The sequence below is a fragment of the Amphiura filiformis genome, chromosome 10 (assembly GCF_039555335.1).
Source record: "Amphiura filiformis chromosome 10, Afil_fr2py, whole genome shotgun sequence".
NCBI lineage: Eukaryota > Metazoa > Echinodermata > Ophiuroidea > Amphilepidida > Amphiuridae > Amphiura > Amphiura filiformis.
The window spans coordinates 58,901,598-58,920,064 of NC_092637.1; the positions used below are offsets into that span (position 1 = coordinate 58,901,598).

Here is an 18,467-nt window from a genome sequence, read left to right on the forward strand (position 1 = left end):
TACTCAGGGCACATCACAGCATGGAAAGGGTTTAGGGGGGACATTTTAAAAATGACATTTAAAAAGTTGCATTTGGCCTGTTGGCATGGTAACGGACAAAACAAATTTGAGTCGAAAATGACCAAAATTTACAATTTTCATTTTTGAAAAAGGGCAAAGTTTGGTCGAATGCCACAAATATATAAGATGTGATATAATTTTTTAATTTTTTTCTTCAGATAGGGGCATGCTTTGGTAGTCCTTGCAAATGAAGAAAGAGCTTGTCACTCTTTTAAAAGATCCTTTAATTTTAAGTAGAAAAAACACATTTTTGGGCAAAAATTGTAAATGTCATTTTACCCCAACATTGAAGGGGTGTAACTGTAAAGAAGAAGTTGATATTCTGTAATTGTATGGTGGCATAGCTAGAGTGAACCCTTGCTGACAGATATATAGTTTCAAAAAATTGGGGTCTCAACTTCTAAAGAAGTTCTGGCTTTTTAAAAGTACCAAGTTTTTGAAAAAAATGTATTTTTTAAGAGGAATTTATGGCAAAAAAGACAAATTAAGCTTAAAAGGATTGTGTTTAAATAACCGTAATGAAATAATTATTGAATATATTTCTATTGATGAAAAGATTAAGTGACTTCTTAAATTTGAGTCTCAGTTTTAAATGGTACAAACACGCTATATTATACATACAGGCCTTTTAAGCATGTTAAGCAGATTAGACAGATCGCAGCGCTATTTAAATACAGATAGAGGGCAGCGCTTGGAAGACAGGTTGCTTTTAGCATCAGACAGCTAGCTACCCGGTACAAACAACAGAGTTCACCAACTTTACGAGAACACCAATCAGGGGCTGTGCAATAATGATAAGCCCTGTAGGAAGGGTAAATATGGGGGGTGTCCAAGAATTTTTGGCAACCCCAAAAAGGGGGGAGCAATTTTTGGCAGGTCAAAGGGGTGAGGGGTCTAGTACATGAACCTATACCATGGTTCCTAGCCATCGCAGAGGAGCTCATAGGGTAGTGTCAAGATGCCGGTAAGGGCAGTATCTGATTTGCCCATCAGGTTTTTGTAAGTTTGCCACTGCTTTTAGCATCAGCCAGCTAGATACCCGGTACAAACAACAGAGTTCACCAACTCTACGAGAACACCAATCAGGGGCTGTGCAATAATGATAAGCCCTGTAGGAAGGGTAAATATGGGGGGGTGTCCAAGAATTTTTGGCAACCCCCAAAAAGGGGGGAGCAATTTTTGGCAGGTCAAAGGGGTGAGGGGTCTAGTACATGAACCTATACCATGGTTCCTAGCCGTCGCAGAGGAGCTCATAGGGTAGTGTCAATATACCGGTAACGACATTATCTGATTTGCCCATCAGGTTTTTGTAAGTTTGCCACTGCTTTTAGCATCAGCCAGCTAGATACCGGTACAAACAACAGAGTTCACCAACTCTACGAGAACACCAATCAGGGGCTGTGCAATAATGATAAGCCCTGTAGGAAGGGTAAATATGGGGGGTAGGGTGCATCAAACGCCCCTCATGTCAACCATATTTTTTGTACCTAGTGTCAAACTGTGCCACTTAACTAGAAAATCATCCCTCCAAATTTAAATTCAATCGGAGGTCAGGAAGGGGTCCACCGTGAGCTTAAAGTTCGGACAGAGGCAACCAATGAAAGTCCGGCCGGCAGCTATTGTATTATATACAGTTAAATACACACACATTAATAGCTGCCTTTAGTGAAAATTTTTAAAGTACTTCATATCTCAGCCAATACTCAATCAAATGCAAATCCATTTGAACTAAGCAAAAAAGGCAGCTATTTTCAGATATATTTGAAGTCATAATAATAGCTGCCATGTGCATATTTCTCTATTTACAGCTGTTTCTGCATGGAAAATGGATCCATCATGCGCTACAAGCTTAAAGTTTATGTATGATAGGTGCCTTTAACTAAATGACAAATCAATCAGACAGCTATTTAGTTTTCATTACTTTATACTGCACATCAATCACTGTGGCTACCATATGAATAACAATGTAATAAATTGCTTAATATTTATCAGTCCATATGATATGCTTTCTCAGATTAGGTGTCTGCTTTCTATCTTGCTCCACCACTTGCAAGACATTTGATTATGTTCCTCACTCTGGGCAGTAGCTAGGAAATCTGTATGAGTTTAACGACACTTTCTGCTGCATCATTTACCACAGTGACGGCTCTAACATTGCTAAGCGATAGCAGTAAAGCTAAGGACTCGGGCCAATCAATTATATTCAAGCAGTCATGTATGTCCAAACTGCTGTATAGGGTCAAAATCTCTCTAATGTAGAATCACATTGAACAGCTTCTGCAAGGCACTGTGACAACTAAGCACCAGCTACCAAAGATATGTGAAACAATAATCTAAAGTTCCTGCTGGATAACATGCAGTATTGCTTCTGACCCGCCATGGAATGATCTTCAGTTGTACAAGCGCCTCCTGTAGTATGCCGATATCAATTTCGGTGTTGCAACAAGTGCATGCAAACCCACAAAGCCCTGAGCAGACATCTGTGGTACATGCATCTCACCGAAGAGATGGCACCGCTTGCTCTCTTCAGTGGAAAGGTACCAGTACAATAGAGACAAGCTTTAGCGAGAAGGCTACTTGAACTTAAAGCTGATGCAGCAGCACTAAAGCCATATATTCGCTTGGCGCAGGCTTTGGAAAGCCAAAGTTCCCTGACCCTGAGAATATCACTTAGTCAACAGTCGTCCTAGCTGATTTTGCAGGCAAGGTTCACTATGAACATCCTGCAGATCAATGACAAATTCCTAGCAGACAATGTTGACACTTGGCCCGAGTCCTCAGTTTATCTGCAATCGCTTAGCAATGTTAGAGCCGTCAATGTAGCTCCATATGGTAAATGATGCAGCAGAACGTGGCGTGAAACTCAGTGCAGATTTCCTAGTTGCTGCCCAGAGTTAGAAACATTATCAAAATGTCTTGCAAGTGGTGGAGCAAGATAGAAAACGGACACCTAATCTGAGAGAGCGTAAACTGAATGATGTTACCTAATTTACCAATATCATATGGACTGATAAGCAACATAGATAAGCACATTTATTACATTGTTATTCATATGGCAGCCACAGTGATGTTCAGTATAAAGTAATGAAAACTAAATAGCTGCCTGATTGATTTGTCATTAAGTAAAAGGCACCTATCATGCAAACTTTAAGCTCTCGGCATGCGATGGACACATTTTCCATGAAAATAGAGAAACATGCACATGGCAGCTATTATTATGACTTCAAATATGTCTGAAAATAGCTGCCTTTTTGCTTAGTTCAAATAGATTTGCATTTTATTGAGTATTGTCTGAGATATGAGGTACTATAAAAACATTCACTAAAAGCAGCTATTAATATGTATGTATAACTGTATATATAATTCAATAGCTGCCGGCCGGACTTTTACTGGTTGCCTCTGTCCGAACTTTAAGCTCACGGTGGACCCCCTTCCCGACCTCCGATTGAATTTAAATTTGGAGGGGATGATTTTCTAGTTAAATGGCACAGTTTGACACTAGGTACAAAAAATATGGTTGACATGAGGGGCGTTTGATGCACCCTAATGGGGGGGGTGTCCAAGAATTTTTGGGGGGAGTAATTTTGACAGGTCAAAGGGGTGAGGGGTCTAGTAAATGAACCTATACCATGGTTCCTAGCCGTCGCAAAGGAGCTCATAGGGTACTGACAATATACCGGTAAACGACACATCTGATTTGCCCAGGTTTTTGTTTGCCACTGCAAGCTAGGTGGTGGCAATGGACATTGGAGCACATTTACGGGGCAGACTATACTACAGACACGCTCTGATAAGGGCTTAGAAAAACAGTGCAGAAATGTTCAAATATGCACAATTCTTTGCTCACTACGCTTGCATTATACATGTATATCTAGACCATTATTATAAGGTTTGCAAATGGGAACTCAAACATATGTCATGTGCGGGGTATAAAGATTTGTTGGCAGGCCGGAAGGGGCAAGCAATTCTTTTTTTCACGCCGTTTGGAAGTTTTAAGCCTAGCCCTCAACATCAGGAAGCATGTAAAGTTTCATCTACAGCAGATGGATCTTCAGGGAATTCAACATCAGAAAATGTTAACCAAGAAACATTTGAAAATCATCAACATCATGAACTATGTGCTGCTTTTAACATCAGGCAGCTACTAGTACTAACCCAGTACAATCAGCAGTGTTCACCAATTCTACGAGAACACCAATCAGCAATAGGAAGTATGTGAAGCTTTATCTTCAGTAGATGAATCTACTAGCTACGCGTGGATTCAAGAGGTATTGCAAACGCTATTCAGTTAATACCCAAGGAAACATGTACATCGACATACATAAAGCATTGAAGCATTGACGCTAGTAGCTCACATTCAGTCAGGAAAATATGACAAAATTACAAACATCAAAATTAAAAAGCCAAGATAAGAGGAAATACAAACGGACAGCAATGCATTCTTTCTGAATCAGAGATATGACTAGGTCATGAATTGGCCCTAAAGGTTATATACCACTAATAGGCCTGGGCGATACATGGAAATACTGACGAGTAACTATTTGTTTGCATGGCATCTGAAAAGACTGCTTTAAAATCGCTGAAATTGACCAAGTAATATAGCCAAACAAGTACTTTTTTCCGAGAGATCAATGATGAACTTGCAGATCCTGCAGATACAATGGTATATCAAGAGTGCCTAAAGCAAGCGGTGCAGAAACCAGAACTTTATCATCCCATTTAATACTACTATTACTTTGGGGACATATAGATTATTTAGAGTACAAGATGACAAACTTAGCAGTGTCAGCATCAAAACTCTCACAGACATCTGTCAGGCACTGTTCATGATCTCATTAGAAAATCCCACACATGAGCGACTCCGTTTATAATTCTAACAATCTACACAAAGTAAAGACTTGAGCATCACTTTATGATGGGTTGGCAATGGCTTCACCATGTCCACATTTAACTTTCAAAAAAAAAACAAAAACCTGTGACATTGCATTTTAAAAATAATAATTCAAGTGCATTGTCCATGCAGTCCCCCATGTTTTTATAAACATTTTTCTATTGTTTTGTACAATGTTTGATCTTTCTTACATTTGAGATTTGTTTTCAGTATCTTAGAACTAAATTTATAGATAACATTGTATAAAACAAAGAAAAATGTTACTTAATATGTCAGTTGCTGTTGTTGCTATAAACCCCAGATAAGGTAGAAACAACTGGTAAAAAGGACTTTAATATTATAAATCCACGAAATTATCACATTCTCATTATGTTTAAACCATATTTAGATTATTGGTGAGGTATTTCAGATAAAGTCAATCAATGAGTCCAGTAGTGAATATAGGCCTAAATAAGAAGTAGAAATAGTCCCAAACAGAAATGTTTGGTAGACTCATAACCGGTGCGATCTTACCTTTCCGATGTTGATTAAGATACTTCTTGCATCGATCCCGAGATGCGGAAAAACCAATAGTCATTTTGTCCCACATAAATGAATAAATAACAAAAACCCCGATCCCCGGTGGACTCACCCAAAAGGTGACGTCACACCATATGATCGTCCCTTATCCGACTTGGGATCCCCTACTCGGACCAAACTTGTAGGGGTGGCGGGTCGGGATAATCAACATCGGAAAGGTAAGATCGCACCGGTTATGAGTCTACCAAACATTTCTGTTTGGGACTAGACTCAGTACACCGGTCGATCTTACCGTTTCGATGTTGATTAAGATACTTCTTGCATCAACATCTGAAAGATCGATCTAGCAAGTAACCGACGGATGGAGGTACAAGATTGGTCAGCATCTGATCAGGGATCGGGAGCGGTAACGATGGTTTTCGCGAGGTCAGAAAATATTTTCCCCAACGGTCGGGAAACAAAAAGACCACGCGATCACAGACATAAACCTCCTTACTTAATAAGTTTGGTGGTTAAGAATAGCGACACTGGTTCTTACCATGCTGAGTATTCTGTATAGTCTGAAAACCTGGTACCCGTACACCACAGACATTATGATCGCCCGAACAATGTCCCGGTAAACCTCCCGGCCGTCTCTGATTACTAACGTAAACGGAAGTATCGTAGAGAAGGGCGAAGGTGGCTTCCGGGACACCGCCTGCTAGATCTCCTCAAGGGACAACCGAACGGTATACCCAAGACGATGATGACGTGTCGAGTGGGTCGTGGGACGCGAAACCTTCGCGATCCCCGGACCCCACCAACACCTGGACCAGCCATTGCGACAGTGGCTGGACCGAAAGGCTCTGTAAGGGTGATGAATGCGGTCGTGAGTCCCTCGCAAGGCTTGTGTTCAGAAGAAATAGTGCTGCAGCGCCTTATCGGACACCCCAGCCTATCTTTGGCTTCAGCCGAACCTTGCCCAACCCTGGGGATTGGAGAGGGACGAATGTCGGTATGCACCGCGCCCGTTCGTAGTCACGAGAACAGAGCGCCGAAACAGTGTCGCTCCAGTGTTTGTGAACACGGAAGCTAACCTCGAGACCGTGTGCAACTCAGCACTGCCGTCCCGAAGCCAACGCCAAACCGGAAAGCCATCTTGAGAGTTACGTATTTAAGCGTCGCTTTTGACGGAAGGTCAAAAGGGTGACCCTTAAAGTAATCTAAGACTGTGTTGGGATCCCTTAGGAGGATCACTTTCCTTTTGGTAGACACTGTTGAACATACCGTCGGCGTAGACTAATAAGGTAACCATCGGCTATGATAGTCGACCGCCTCGAAACCTCGGTGAATGGAGAGGACAGCTGACTTATAGCTGGCCCCAGTGGCCCGCTGAAGTCTTGCTTGGAACTTTTCTGTCAGAAACTCCGGCACTAGCAGCACAGAGGCTCTAGCGGGAGAGCTATTTGTCTCATTGCACCAAGCGTAGTATGGAGCCAGACTCTGGCTATACGTACGCAGGGTAGACTTCCGTCTAGCCCCGGCGATGAGAAAAACAGCTTCTGATGAAAAGTATCCCTCCGCTGCGTGTTCCCTGGTAAGGGCCATGCAGCTAACTGCAGGTGCTCTAGTGATAGACTGGGTACCTCCGCCCGGCATCCGGAGTAGATCTGGTACTGGGAGTGCCAGCGGCCTTGCCGCTAGCAGAATGACAATGCAGTCTTCCCACCCGATCTTGGCCACCACCCTCATGAGTAGTGAGATCGGAGGGACTGCATAAGCTGTCATCCCTCCCCAGTCTATGGACAGAGCATCCACGGTGAATGCTTGGGGGTCCGCGACCCTTGAGCAGTACACCGGCAGTGGATGATTGCGATGAGATGCGAACAGATCTTTCGAGGGTGGTACATCCCTTGAAGATCGTCTGAGCGACTTCTGCGAAGCAAGGGACCATTCTGCTGGTCCCGACACCCTTCCTCGTGACAGATTGTGCGCGAGGATGCTGGTGACGCCCGCGATGTGTATCGCTCTCATCGTAATCTGCCTGAATTTGCACCACCCTATCAGGTGCCGTGCATGCAGGCTCAATCGTGGTGGCCCGGAGTCCCCTTGTCTGTTGGGGTAGGCTACCACGGTTGTGTTATCCGTCAGGACAACGGTATGTGATTCCACGATCACCTCCTCGTAAGCGAGGGAGGTTGATGTGAAACTCTGTCTCTATGGCCCCCATAGGCCCGAGACGGAGTCTCCGTGGATGTGGACCCCCAGCCCCGCTTTTGACGCTATGGTCGCTCACTACGTGACATACCGGGGTGCAGGAAACCTGACACCCTGGGTCAAATTGGGCTGATGGGTCCACCACCAGAGTTCCTCTCGCGCGATCTCCGACAACGGAACCGCAAGGGATATTTGGTGTCGACTGGGCCTGCAAGCAGGCTAGAAGGTGTAGTTGGGTAAGCCTAACGTAGAAACGGCAGTACAGTACGAGGTCTACCATACTGGCCATTAGGCCTACCACCTTCATCCATGCCACAGCGGGTTTTGCCCGAGACTCGCCAAGAGTCAGGCACACCGCACCATGTTCGCCACCCGCTCGGGTGAGAGCACCGCGAACCCCTCCGTGAGGGTGATCTGGGCCCCTACAAATAGTGGTGTCTGCGTCGGGACCACGCTGGACTTTTTTTGAGCTGATCAAAAATCCAGGGTCCCGCACCCTCACGGACTATCAACCCCATGAGACCCGTAGTCTTCAGTGGAGTGCGTCCGTATATATGAGCCAAACGTCCAGGTAGCAACTGATGTTGACACCCCTGTGCTTCAGGTACGCTGCCACCGCTCTGACCAAGAGTGTTAAACACCCTGGGAGAGATGGACAGGCGGATGGCGGTATCAAAACTGGTAATTTTGATCCTGTACCTAGAAGCGCAGATGCCTCCGATCTTGAGAGGCGATTGGCATATGCAGATAGGCGTCCGAGAGATCTAGCGATGCTGTTCCCATGCCCCTGATGGGGCAGGCTAGCACCGAGGCGAGAGTCCCCATTCTGAACCTCTTGGGCCTGAAGAACGTGTTCAACAGCCTGCGGTTCGGATGGGGCTCCCGTCGCCGGTCTTCCTTGGAGCCAATGGCTCCAAGATCACCCGTAGAACGGGGGTAGACCGGGACAATCGCCCGCTTCGTGAGAAGCTGTGTGATCCCTGTCAGTAGTGCCCGACGCTGGGGGCCGTCCTGACGGCACTACTGTGGACCTCTGAAATGTGCAGACGAATGTGGGGAGACTGGGTTGCCAGTCTGTAACCCCCACTCACCACTGACCATACCCAGGCGCTCAAAGAGATGGTTTCCCACCTCTGGGTGAAAGCCATAAGCGGTCGTCCACTGGGAGATCCCCCTGTGGAAAACCCGCTGAGCCCCCCAGGAATGCTCTGCCTAGCTTCCCTTGGAAGAGCGCTTGCTCTTCTTCGGGGCTTGCCAGCTGTTCCTGTGCTACCCTTGCGCCTCCCAGAAATGGGTGCTGCAGAGGTAGTGGGCTCGGGTACTGTTGGTGGTGCACGGCCTGCTGAAGTCGGAGCTCCTATCCATGGTAAGGGCAGTTTCCGACCTCTTCAGAGTGCTCCCGTTGGTAGCTTCTTTGCACGGTCCTCCACCGTAGCGCAGAAGCATCCAAAGAGAAAAAGGACCCTGCCTTTCCATCGCGTGAGCGATTGGAGTGGCAGGCCCCTCCCCGGGCGCTGAGTGGACACCCTATGGGCTAGGCCCATGGAGCTCTCGTTGAGGCTAGCTGTTAGCACCGCTAATAGGCTCACCTCGCTGGAAGAGCTCAGATGTTGTCTGAGCGTGATACGCTTGACGACATCTGGGTCCCTCTCGGATCCCCTCAGGTAGGTCCCGTGGTCCTCCCGCGCTACACGCAGAGGAAGCGTGCAAGCACTCGGCGTCATAGCTCTACTGAGCTCGACAGCCCTACGATATCTACCCGTGAGGTTTGCCGGGAATGAGAGTGCAGGCGTCCCCTGTGAGGAAGCAGCAGCTGAGCATCCTACTGAAAGGATCCCTGGTCCTCCTCCATGGACTCCCCCTTAGGGGTGTCCGGAGGAAGATCAGTGCTGTTGCTCCCCTCATGGGGCAGCGGGGAAGGAGATTGTAGTGATGTCACTACCGGACTCAGCTTCCGACTCCTTTCCCTCGCCCACAGTATCCGTATCATGCTCCGATGATGACGGTAACTGAGGACGGGCATCTGAAAGCGGGTAAGACGGCATAACCACTGTGTGGCTCGCCGACTACCTGCCAGCAGAAGAGGGAGTACTCCCGCAAGACCCTGAGGTATCCGCCATGGCACCACTGGGTCCGCATGCTCTCGCAGCCGCCGCCCTAAGCGCTAGCAGCACGGGCCTACCCTGATCAAGATCTGGGTTAGCCCCATGCCGGCTGGCCTGGTCAACAGCTGATGTTGGTACTGCGTGGCCATCGCTAGGCGACACTTGCCACGGTGCTAGGCCGTGGAAGAAACACCCTGCGGCGGGTACCACGGGCATACCCAGCCGGCAGCTGACCCTGAAAGGATCCGCCACCAGGGTAACCCCATGGTACTGCAGTACCAGCACCGCCTCTTGTTGCCACAGAGACTGTGGCGACTAAGGCGGGTGCTGCGGTACCGGTGCGGTATCAGCGTGGGTACCCGTGAGGGTTCCCAACTGTGGACCGCTGTACCCTCGCCACACTGCGTTCCCTGTTTGGGGGATCAAGCTGTGTGCTGGCGTGGTACCGGCGCGGTACTAGCCTGGGTACCCGGGAGGGTTCCCGGTTGTGTACCGCTGTATGCGTGGTTCCAGCGTAGGTGCCCGTGAGGGCTCCCGGCTGTGTACCACTGTACCCATGCCTCACTGCGTTCCCCGCAAGGGGATCAAGCCGTGTGTGTGGGTACCCCGCTATACCGGCTGTCCCTTGGCTAGAGGGAGCTTGCCTAGTACCACGGGTAGCTGAGCGTGCATACCCCGATCAATCACCTCGCCACCTGAATAGGCAGCGTCAATCAATGGAGCTATGCCCTGTTGATTTGACAGTGATCGATCAAGAGAGGGTAATTGACCCATTGACGGTAATGGATCACCCACGCTCCGCTGGCTCTCGAGGACATAAGTGGGTTGTTGATCAGCTAGGCTGTTCAAGCTACTTACTGTACCCTCTAGAGCTTCGCCCAAGGTCGCTGTGTGTGGCGGACCACTCACGGCAGCTATGGGCGGGTGCATAGCGGCTACCACTGAAGTCAAGCCGTAGCTCGTCTTTGTAGCTGCCACCGAATGCCCCTGGGTCGCTGTCCCGTGAGAGACTGCGAGCCCAACCCCTGAATAATCGCCAGCCAGTCCCTGTGGACAGCCAGCAGCTATTCTAGGGCCCAGGGTATCACTCGGCGGTCCCGCCATGGAACGCTGCCGTGACAACCCCAGTTGGTTCTGCTAAGACTACACCCACAGCGTTAGCCGCGGTATCGTCTCTGCTGAACCCATGCATGCTAGGGTTCAACCAAGGCAAGCCCGGGGTACCCTTGCATGCTGCCCGTCGCTGGCTACTACTGTGGCTGTTTGAGCCCGTAGATATGCCTGCAACAGACGGGTGTCCTCCTGCTAAAAACCCGTGAGGATTTTCGCTAGAGGACTGGTATCCTCCTGCTACAAAACCCGCTAGGGTTTTCGCTGGTGGTTACCGCTCTGCTGCCTGCTACTTTGCTCCGGCGTATAGTCAGTGCTTTCGCTGGCTGCTGAGCCTTTGGACGCGCTTAGCAGTCCCTCGAAGGAACCGCCTGCTTGTCCGGGGACCGGAGCCCCTTAAGCAGACCTGCCATGACCCATAGGGGCTGTCACAGCAGAATCTACCGTGTCGACTGGTATCCTCCTGCTGCAAAACCCGCTAGGGTTTTCGCTGGTGGTTACCGCTCTGCTGCCTGCTACTTTGCTCCGACGTATAGTCAGTGCTTTCGCTGGCTGCTGAGCCTTTGGACGCGCTAGCAGTCCCGAAGGAACCGCCTGCTTGTCCGGGACCGGAGCCCCTTAAGCAGACCTGCCATGACCCATAGGGGCTGTCACAGCAGAATCCACCGTGTCGACCTTACCAGTGCCCTTGGTAGTTTTCTTCTTCGTCTTATGGCGATGACGGAGCCTATCCCAATCGTCAAGCTGGAACTCGGAGCGGCCTAAGCAAAAGAAAGACATCTAGAAGATCGTGAGCACTCCTGTGGGTGAAACAGAGCGGGTGTGGGTCCCGCTCCGTCACCAGGGAAGGGCAAGCCCGACAGGGCCGAGGCGGCGAGGAGAAAGGGAGGGGGCACTACCCCCCCAACACGCGACTCAAGCCCAGTAAGCAAACCTGAGCACGGAGGCTGGTCGCTAACGTTAGTGGTAAAGTAAGGACTGGCTAACTTTATTACTAAAATGTCAGACGGGTCCCTACCAATCCCCACCGTATGAATATCTGATTAACTCGGCTTTATTGGACGGTAATGAAGACATAACGATAGAGTAATCACCCTAACATAGCAACAATAACCTACCGTACATGAAATACAATGTGTATGTACAAACATCTATTGTAACTTACAGGCTGCAATGGTTGTTTTACGTGGGAAACAAAATGAATGGCGTCAACGAGCGCCATTTTGAATTGCTCGTGTGTCCCGTATACAAACGGAGGCACGATATGTAGCTAAGTTTTGGATCGTTTTTTTTTTTTTTTTTTCCAGAAAATGCCGTCAAAACTATCCTCAGCCGAACAATACCGGTTTGGTTTTACCTAAGGTGTGAAACTACAACCGTATATCTCGCCTTGGTCGAGAAAATTGATACACAGTGCTATGAACAATCGATAGGCACGTCTGTGTCAGTCGGAGACCAAGGAGGATAAGGGGCGATCATATGGTGTGACGTCACCTTTTGGGTGAGTCCACCGGGGATCGGGGTTTTTGTTATTTATTCATTTATGTGGGACAAAATGAATATTGGTTTTTTTTTCTTCTCGGGATCGATGCAATAAGTATCTTAATCAACATCGGAAACGGTAAGATCGACCGGTGTACTGAGTCTGATTATTATACATGGAAAACCCTAGCCTACTCCAGAGTAGTGACCAACTGAAATATAATGTGTTTTATTTGGTTTCAATAGTTATAATTGATTTATCCATTGTTTAGGAAGAGTAGAGATTGTAAAAGACAGATAACCACCACCAAGAAATTAATGCCCATGGTAACCATTTTGCACCCAACTTTGCACATTTCTCATGCATTAAACCATATGGCTGGGGGAGGGGTCACTGGCAGCTTACTAAGTGAAAAGTACTTAAATAAATGATAACCAATGGTTATGATGGGTCAATGAACTATTCTGGGTATGTTATTTGCAAATCACAAGCCAATAAAGGATTTTTATACTGTGAAAGTGCTATGTAATTAGCTCATTTTTATCGAAAATAGCGAACTTTCTTCAAAGTAAAACTTCGTTATGGGGTAAAGTCTCCAATTTTTTTATTGGTTGGTTGATCATCCCCATTCATAGTCATTCTCATCCAACCCCTGACTTTAATCAGCAAACTTCTTCTTGAGAGTTATTGAATTTCAAAGTTATACCACTTTTACTAATGAAAATAATTGCAAAAAAGAGGGATTTTGCATTGCATATTACACAATATTCTAGGTGGGTGAGAAAACTGGCAATACTATTTTTGTAACGTCTAATACATAGGTATTTATCAGCAGCAATTTAAATTGTTCCATACTTCTAGCAATTTCATTAGTGCTAGCTAGAAAAATGTGTCTTTTTCGAACTGTAAAATTGAAAAAATGTACTTTCCCTGTGGCAATCTTCAAAGAACCGTTACCATGGCAACAAGGGATTTTTGAATTTTTGATCAAGTAGACCAGGCTGTAGATGAGCTAGGTGTCACTTGGAGCGTAAACTTATCCCATATGGTTTTTCTAGATCAGAATTTCATGAGGAATAAGAATATCTTGGGTAACAAGCCCCTATCCTGAACAGGCTCCCACAAAAGGGGGGTTCTTTCCGGGGGTCCATTTTTTAAGGATAAAATATCATAAGTTATGTTTAAACACAATAGTGTAGAGCAAACTTTTATAAATCTCATAATGTACACCCAATTAGTAAATTAAGCCCAACATATTTGATGTGGTAACAATCTGGAGGGTGGAAGAGTAGTAGGGGGTCTCTATAGGACCCCTATTTCGGGGGGTCCATTTTAAAGGAAAACATACCCTAAGTTACGCTTAAACACAAAATAGTATAAAGTACACTCTTTTTAATGCCAAGATTGAACCCACTTATTTAAATAAGCCTTTTATATTTGATGTGGTAACAATATGGGGGTGGGGTGTAGAAGGGGTCTCTAAATGGCCCCTATTTAAAAACAACACCAGTGAAATTTGCCTAAAGTTTATTCTTTGTTTGGTATGACCAGATTTTTATGAAGATTAAGTATATCTTGACCAAGAAAGTCAAACTCCTTCATACAAACATCCAGCCACCAACTCCCCACCCCACCCCACCCCCAAACAGGGGGGGGTGCCATTCAGGCGTTATGTGCATTTTGAGAATATAATGTGTAATAATGTATGATACTGTAATTTCAAATAATTATGATGCAACACATCTTACAACCTAAAATCAAAATTAATGTTGATATGTTATTCCAAAACTCCGGGCATTAACAATACTGTGTGTGGAGGGGGGGCTGGAAGAGAAGTCTCTGAAGACCCCATATTTAATAGACGGATGGGGTCTTTAGTCTTTAGGGAATCTTATATTATACGATTCCAAGCATTTGGGTCCGTAATTTGTAGGAAAATACTTCATACCATTATGTTACCCTTTGGTTCAAATAGGGCACAAATACTTGTTTGTACTATAAAGTTTGCTTTGTTTGGTATGACCAGATTTTTATGAAGATTAAGTATATCTTGACCAAGAAAGTCAAACTCCTTCATACAAACATCCAGCCACCAACTCCCCTCCCCACCCCACCCCCCAAACAGGCGGGTGCCATTCAGGCGTTATGAGCATTTTGAGAATATAATGTGTAATAATGTATGATACTGTAATTTCAAATAATTATGATGCAACACATCTTACAACCTAAAATCTAAATTAATATTGATATGTTATTCCAAAACTCCGGGCATTAACAATACTATGTGTGGAGGGGGGGGGCTGGAAGAGAAGTCTCTGAAGACCCCATATTTAATAGACGGGATGGGGTCTTTAGTCTTTAGGGAATCTTATATTATACGGTTCCAAGCATTTGGGTCCGTAATTTGTAGGAAAATACTTCATACCATTATGTTACCCTTTGGTTCAAATAGGGCACAAATACTTGTTTGTACTATAAAGTTTGCTTTAAAGTTCTACCAATTACGCTTACTTAATCCTCTGTATCGCTTTCATCGCTGTTGCCTACAAAGTCTTCACAATCATGATCTATAAACAGTTCTTGCATATCATCAGGCATTCTGTCCATCCATTGTCAGCAATGTTTCCAGCCTCATAACTACAAAGGACTGCTGAGCGCCATTCTCTAGCGATGGTAAAATCATCGATTTCAAGAAAGCCTTAGAGTATCCTTTAACTCCTGTTCCCTTCAGCTTAGCAAATGCAGATGGTACAAGAAGGAAAAATGACAAAAGTGACCTGATGAAAGTTCTATTACAGAACAGTACACTGGATTCTACCGACACATTAGATCCTACCAGCAGACTACCAGCAAATGAAAGTGTGGCTGCTTATGTGGTTGACTTGATGGCGTTAATCAGAACATTTAAAACGTATCCCAACACATTTGAGGCTCTTGCCTTGAAGGTGTTTTCATGCATCCCTAAAGGCTACAGGAGAGTTGATATTGTTGCTGATGCTTACCTACCACAGAGTATCAAATCAACTGAGAGAGATAGGCGTGGAACGGCACCCAAAATAATAGTGCGGTCAGCCCAATCAAAGTTGCCCTGCGACTTCACAGGTTTCCTCTCCAATGGTGAGAACAAAACGAGACTGATTGACCTTATCCAGAGTGTGCTGGAGTCCAAGAGAGAAACTATCCTGGGAAGTCTTAAGAGTGAAGTGGTTTACTTCTCTTCATACCAGAAATGTACTCTCGTGACCAAAGAAGGTACTGCAGAGGTCCCAGAACTTACCACAGAACAAGAAGAAGCTGACACAAAGGTTATCTTGCACGCGCAGAATGTCTTGAGAAATAATGATAGTGGCACAGTCATCATCCGATCTCATTCTGGTGACATAGATATTGCAATCCTAGCGTTATCACACTTCATTGACGATGGTGCAAGAGTTGTACTAGATAAAAACACAAGCACATATCGCAAGGTTTTTAGAATGAGCGACATAGACCTAACACCAGCACAGAAGACATCGCTGATAGGATTTCATGCCTCACAGGCAATGACTACAACTCCTCCTTTTTTTGTAAAGGTAAACAAACTTGTTGGAAGTTACTTGAATGCAAGCCTAAATTCCTGGATACCTTCTCCAATCTTGGGGTGTCTTCTGCTGAAACCCTGGAGGCAGACCTTGAAGAATATGTTGCCTCGCTGTATGGCATTAAGTGTAAAAGCGTCAACGAGGCCCGGTATATACTCTTTGATCGGAAATTTAGCAAACAGAACAAGATCACTGATGTGTCATTGCTACCACCATGCCAGCATACACTGAGACTTCATATTTTGAGATCAAATTTTATCGCTAGAGAATGGCGCTCAGCAGTCCTGTAGTTATGAGGCTGGAAACATTAATGCTGACAATGGATGGACAGAATCACTAGAACTGAGATGGCTCGAGAAGGTTATGCCTGATGATATGCAAGAACTGTTTATAGATCATGATTGTGAAGACTTTGTAGGCAACAGCGATGAAAGCGATACAGAGGATTAAGTAAGCATAATTGGTAGAACTTTAAAGCAAACTTTATAGTACAAACAAGTATTTGTGCCCTATTTGAACCAAAGGGTAACATAATGGTATGAAGTATTTTCCTACAAATTACGGACCCAAATGCTTGGAACCATATAATATAAGATTCCCCCTAAAGACTAAAGACCCCATCCCGTATATTAAAGATGGGATCTTCAGAGACTTCCTCTTCCAGCCCCCCCCTCCACACACAGTATTGTTAATGCCATCGAGTAATAACATATCAACATTAATTTTGATTTTAGGTTGTAAGATGTGTTGCATCATAATTATTTGAAATTACAGTATCATACATTATTACACATTATATTCTCAAAATGCTCATAATGCCTGAATGGCACCCCCCTGTTTATGGGGGTGGGGTGGGGAGTTGGTGGCTGGATGTTTGTATGAAGGAGTTTGACTTTCTTGGTCAAGATATACTTAATCTTCATAAAAATCTGGTCATACCAAACAAAGAATAAACTTTAGGTAAATTTCACTGGTGTTGTTTTTAAATAGGGGGCCATTTAGAGACCCCCCTTCTACACCCCACCCCCATATTGTTACCACATCAAACATAAAAGGCTTATTTAAATAAGTGGGTTCAATCTTGGCATTAAAAAGAGTGTACTTTACACTATTTTGTGTTTAAGCGTAACTTAGGGTATGTTTTCCTTTAAAATGGACCCCCCCCCCGGAAATAGGGGTCCTTTAGAGACCCCCTACTACTCTTCCACCCTCCAGATTGTTACCACATCAAATATGTTGGGCTTAATTTACTAATTGGGTGTACATTATGAGATTTATAAGAGTTTGCTCTACACTATTGTGTTTAAACGTAACTTATGACATTTTATCCTTAAAAAATGGACCCCCCGGAAAGAACCCCCCTTTTGTGGGAGCCTGTTGAGGATAGGGGCTTGTTACCCAAGATATTCTTATTCCTCATGAAATTCTGATCTAGAAAAACCATATGGGATAAGTTTACGCTCCAAGTGACACCTAGCTCATCTACAGCCTGGTCTAAAGTTACAAAATCATTAGACCCAAATACCTTTCCTATCACAAGATTTAGGCAAATTCCATGAACCTTTATTTTTGGCTTTGTCCGCACATTGCTGAATTGATCCAGACCCCCAGTCTTAAATCTACATCATATGCAAAATTTGAGGAAAAATGAACGAGTCCGTTTTATTTTAGGGCCATTTGTCTATAACTGGTCTTTATATGTAGCCCTATGGAGAGAGTGCCCATTGAGGGAGCTATAACCCCCATTTTAGGAACAAAAATATGATTTAAAAAAAACGGACTTGTGCGCATTTTCTAAAATTTTCAGAGTATGTACTATATGAACATATATGTAGAAATATAATCAAGTAGTTACCCTGCTCTTCTCCGAAAAAATAAAAAGTCCTATACCTCAATGATAATGAAACCTAGGTGTGTACAAAGTAATGTTGGTAGGCCTATTATTTGATGAAATGAGGTGATGCATCATGATGCAAAGGTAAGGTACGTACCTTCTGAGCATAGTAGTAGAGATATAGTTAGGTGACAGAATATCCACTTCAAATCCCATGAAATCATTGCATTCTTGGATCTGTGAAAATAAATCTTCTCGAACTTCTTCTTTCAATGTTTTGGAATCTAAAAGAATACAAACATAAAACAAAATGAACAAAAATACAGTATAGAACTAAAAGTAGCATATTGAACTGAAAATTATAACTCGTTCCTGTCAACCCCCCACCCCCTTAGCTTTATCCCTAGGCCTACCTACAAGCAAGTGACTTTTTTTTCTGCAGCATCTTTTTCAATACACCATGAAGTGACCTCATGACTTAGGGCAGCTGAATCCCCCCTCCACCTCTGCTTTCCCCATTCTCCCCTCACTTTCAGGCCCCCCAAAAAGGTGTTTGCTTGCCCTCAACTGACCGACCCTAATTTTGGAAATCAGAAAAAAAAAAAAATTCTATTACTGTACAAAAGAATACCGACTCTATTTTTGGAAGTTTTTTTTCTTTTCAAATTTTTGCATTCTGAAGATGTAA

The 18,467-nt window shown here is 44.9% G+C and overlaps 1 protein-coding gene across 1 annotated transcript in view; it reads right to left on the reverse strand.

The window, feature by feature from the left end:
• The window catches only part of LOC140163082 (ribonuclease H2 subunit A-like), a 45,056-nt gene that overhangs the window by 19,703 nt on the left and 6,886 nt on the right, over positions 1-18,467 (reverse strand). The window contains 1 exon segment of the mRNA XM_072186452.1: positions 17,937-18,063. Coding sequence (XP_072042553.1) covers positions 17,937-18,063 — 127 coding nt within the window.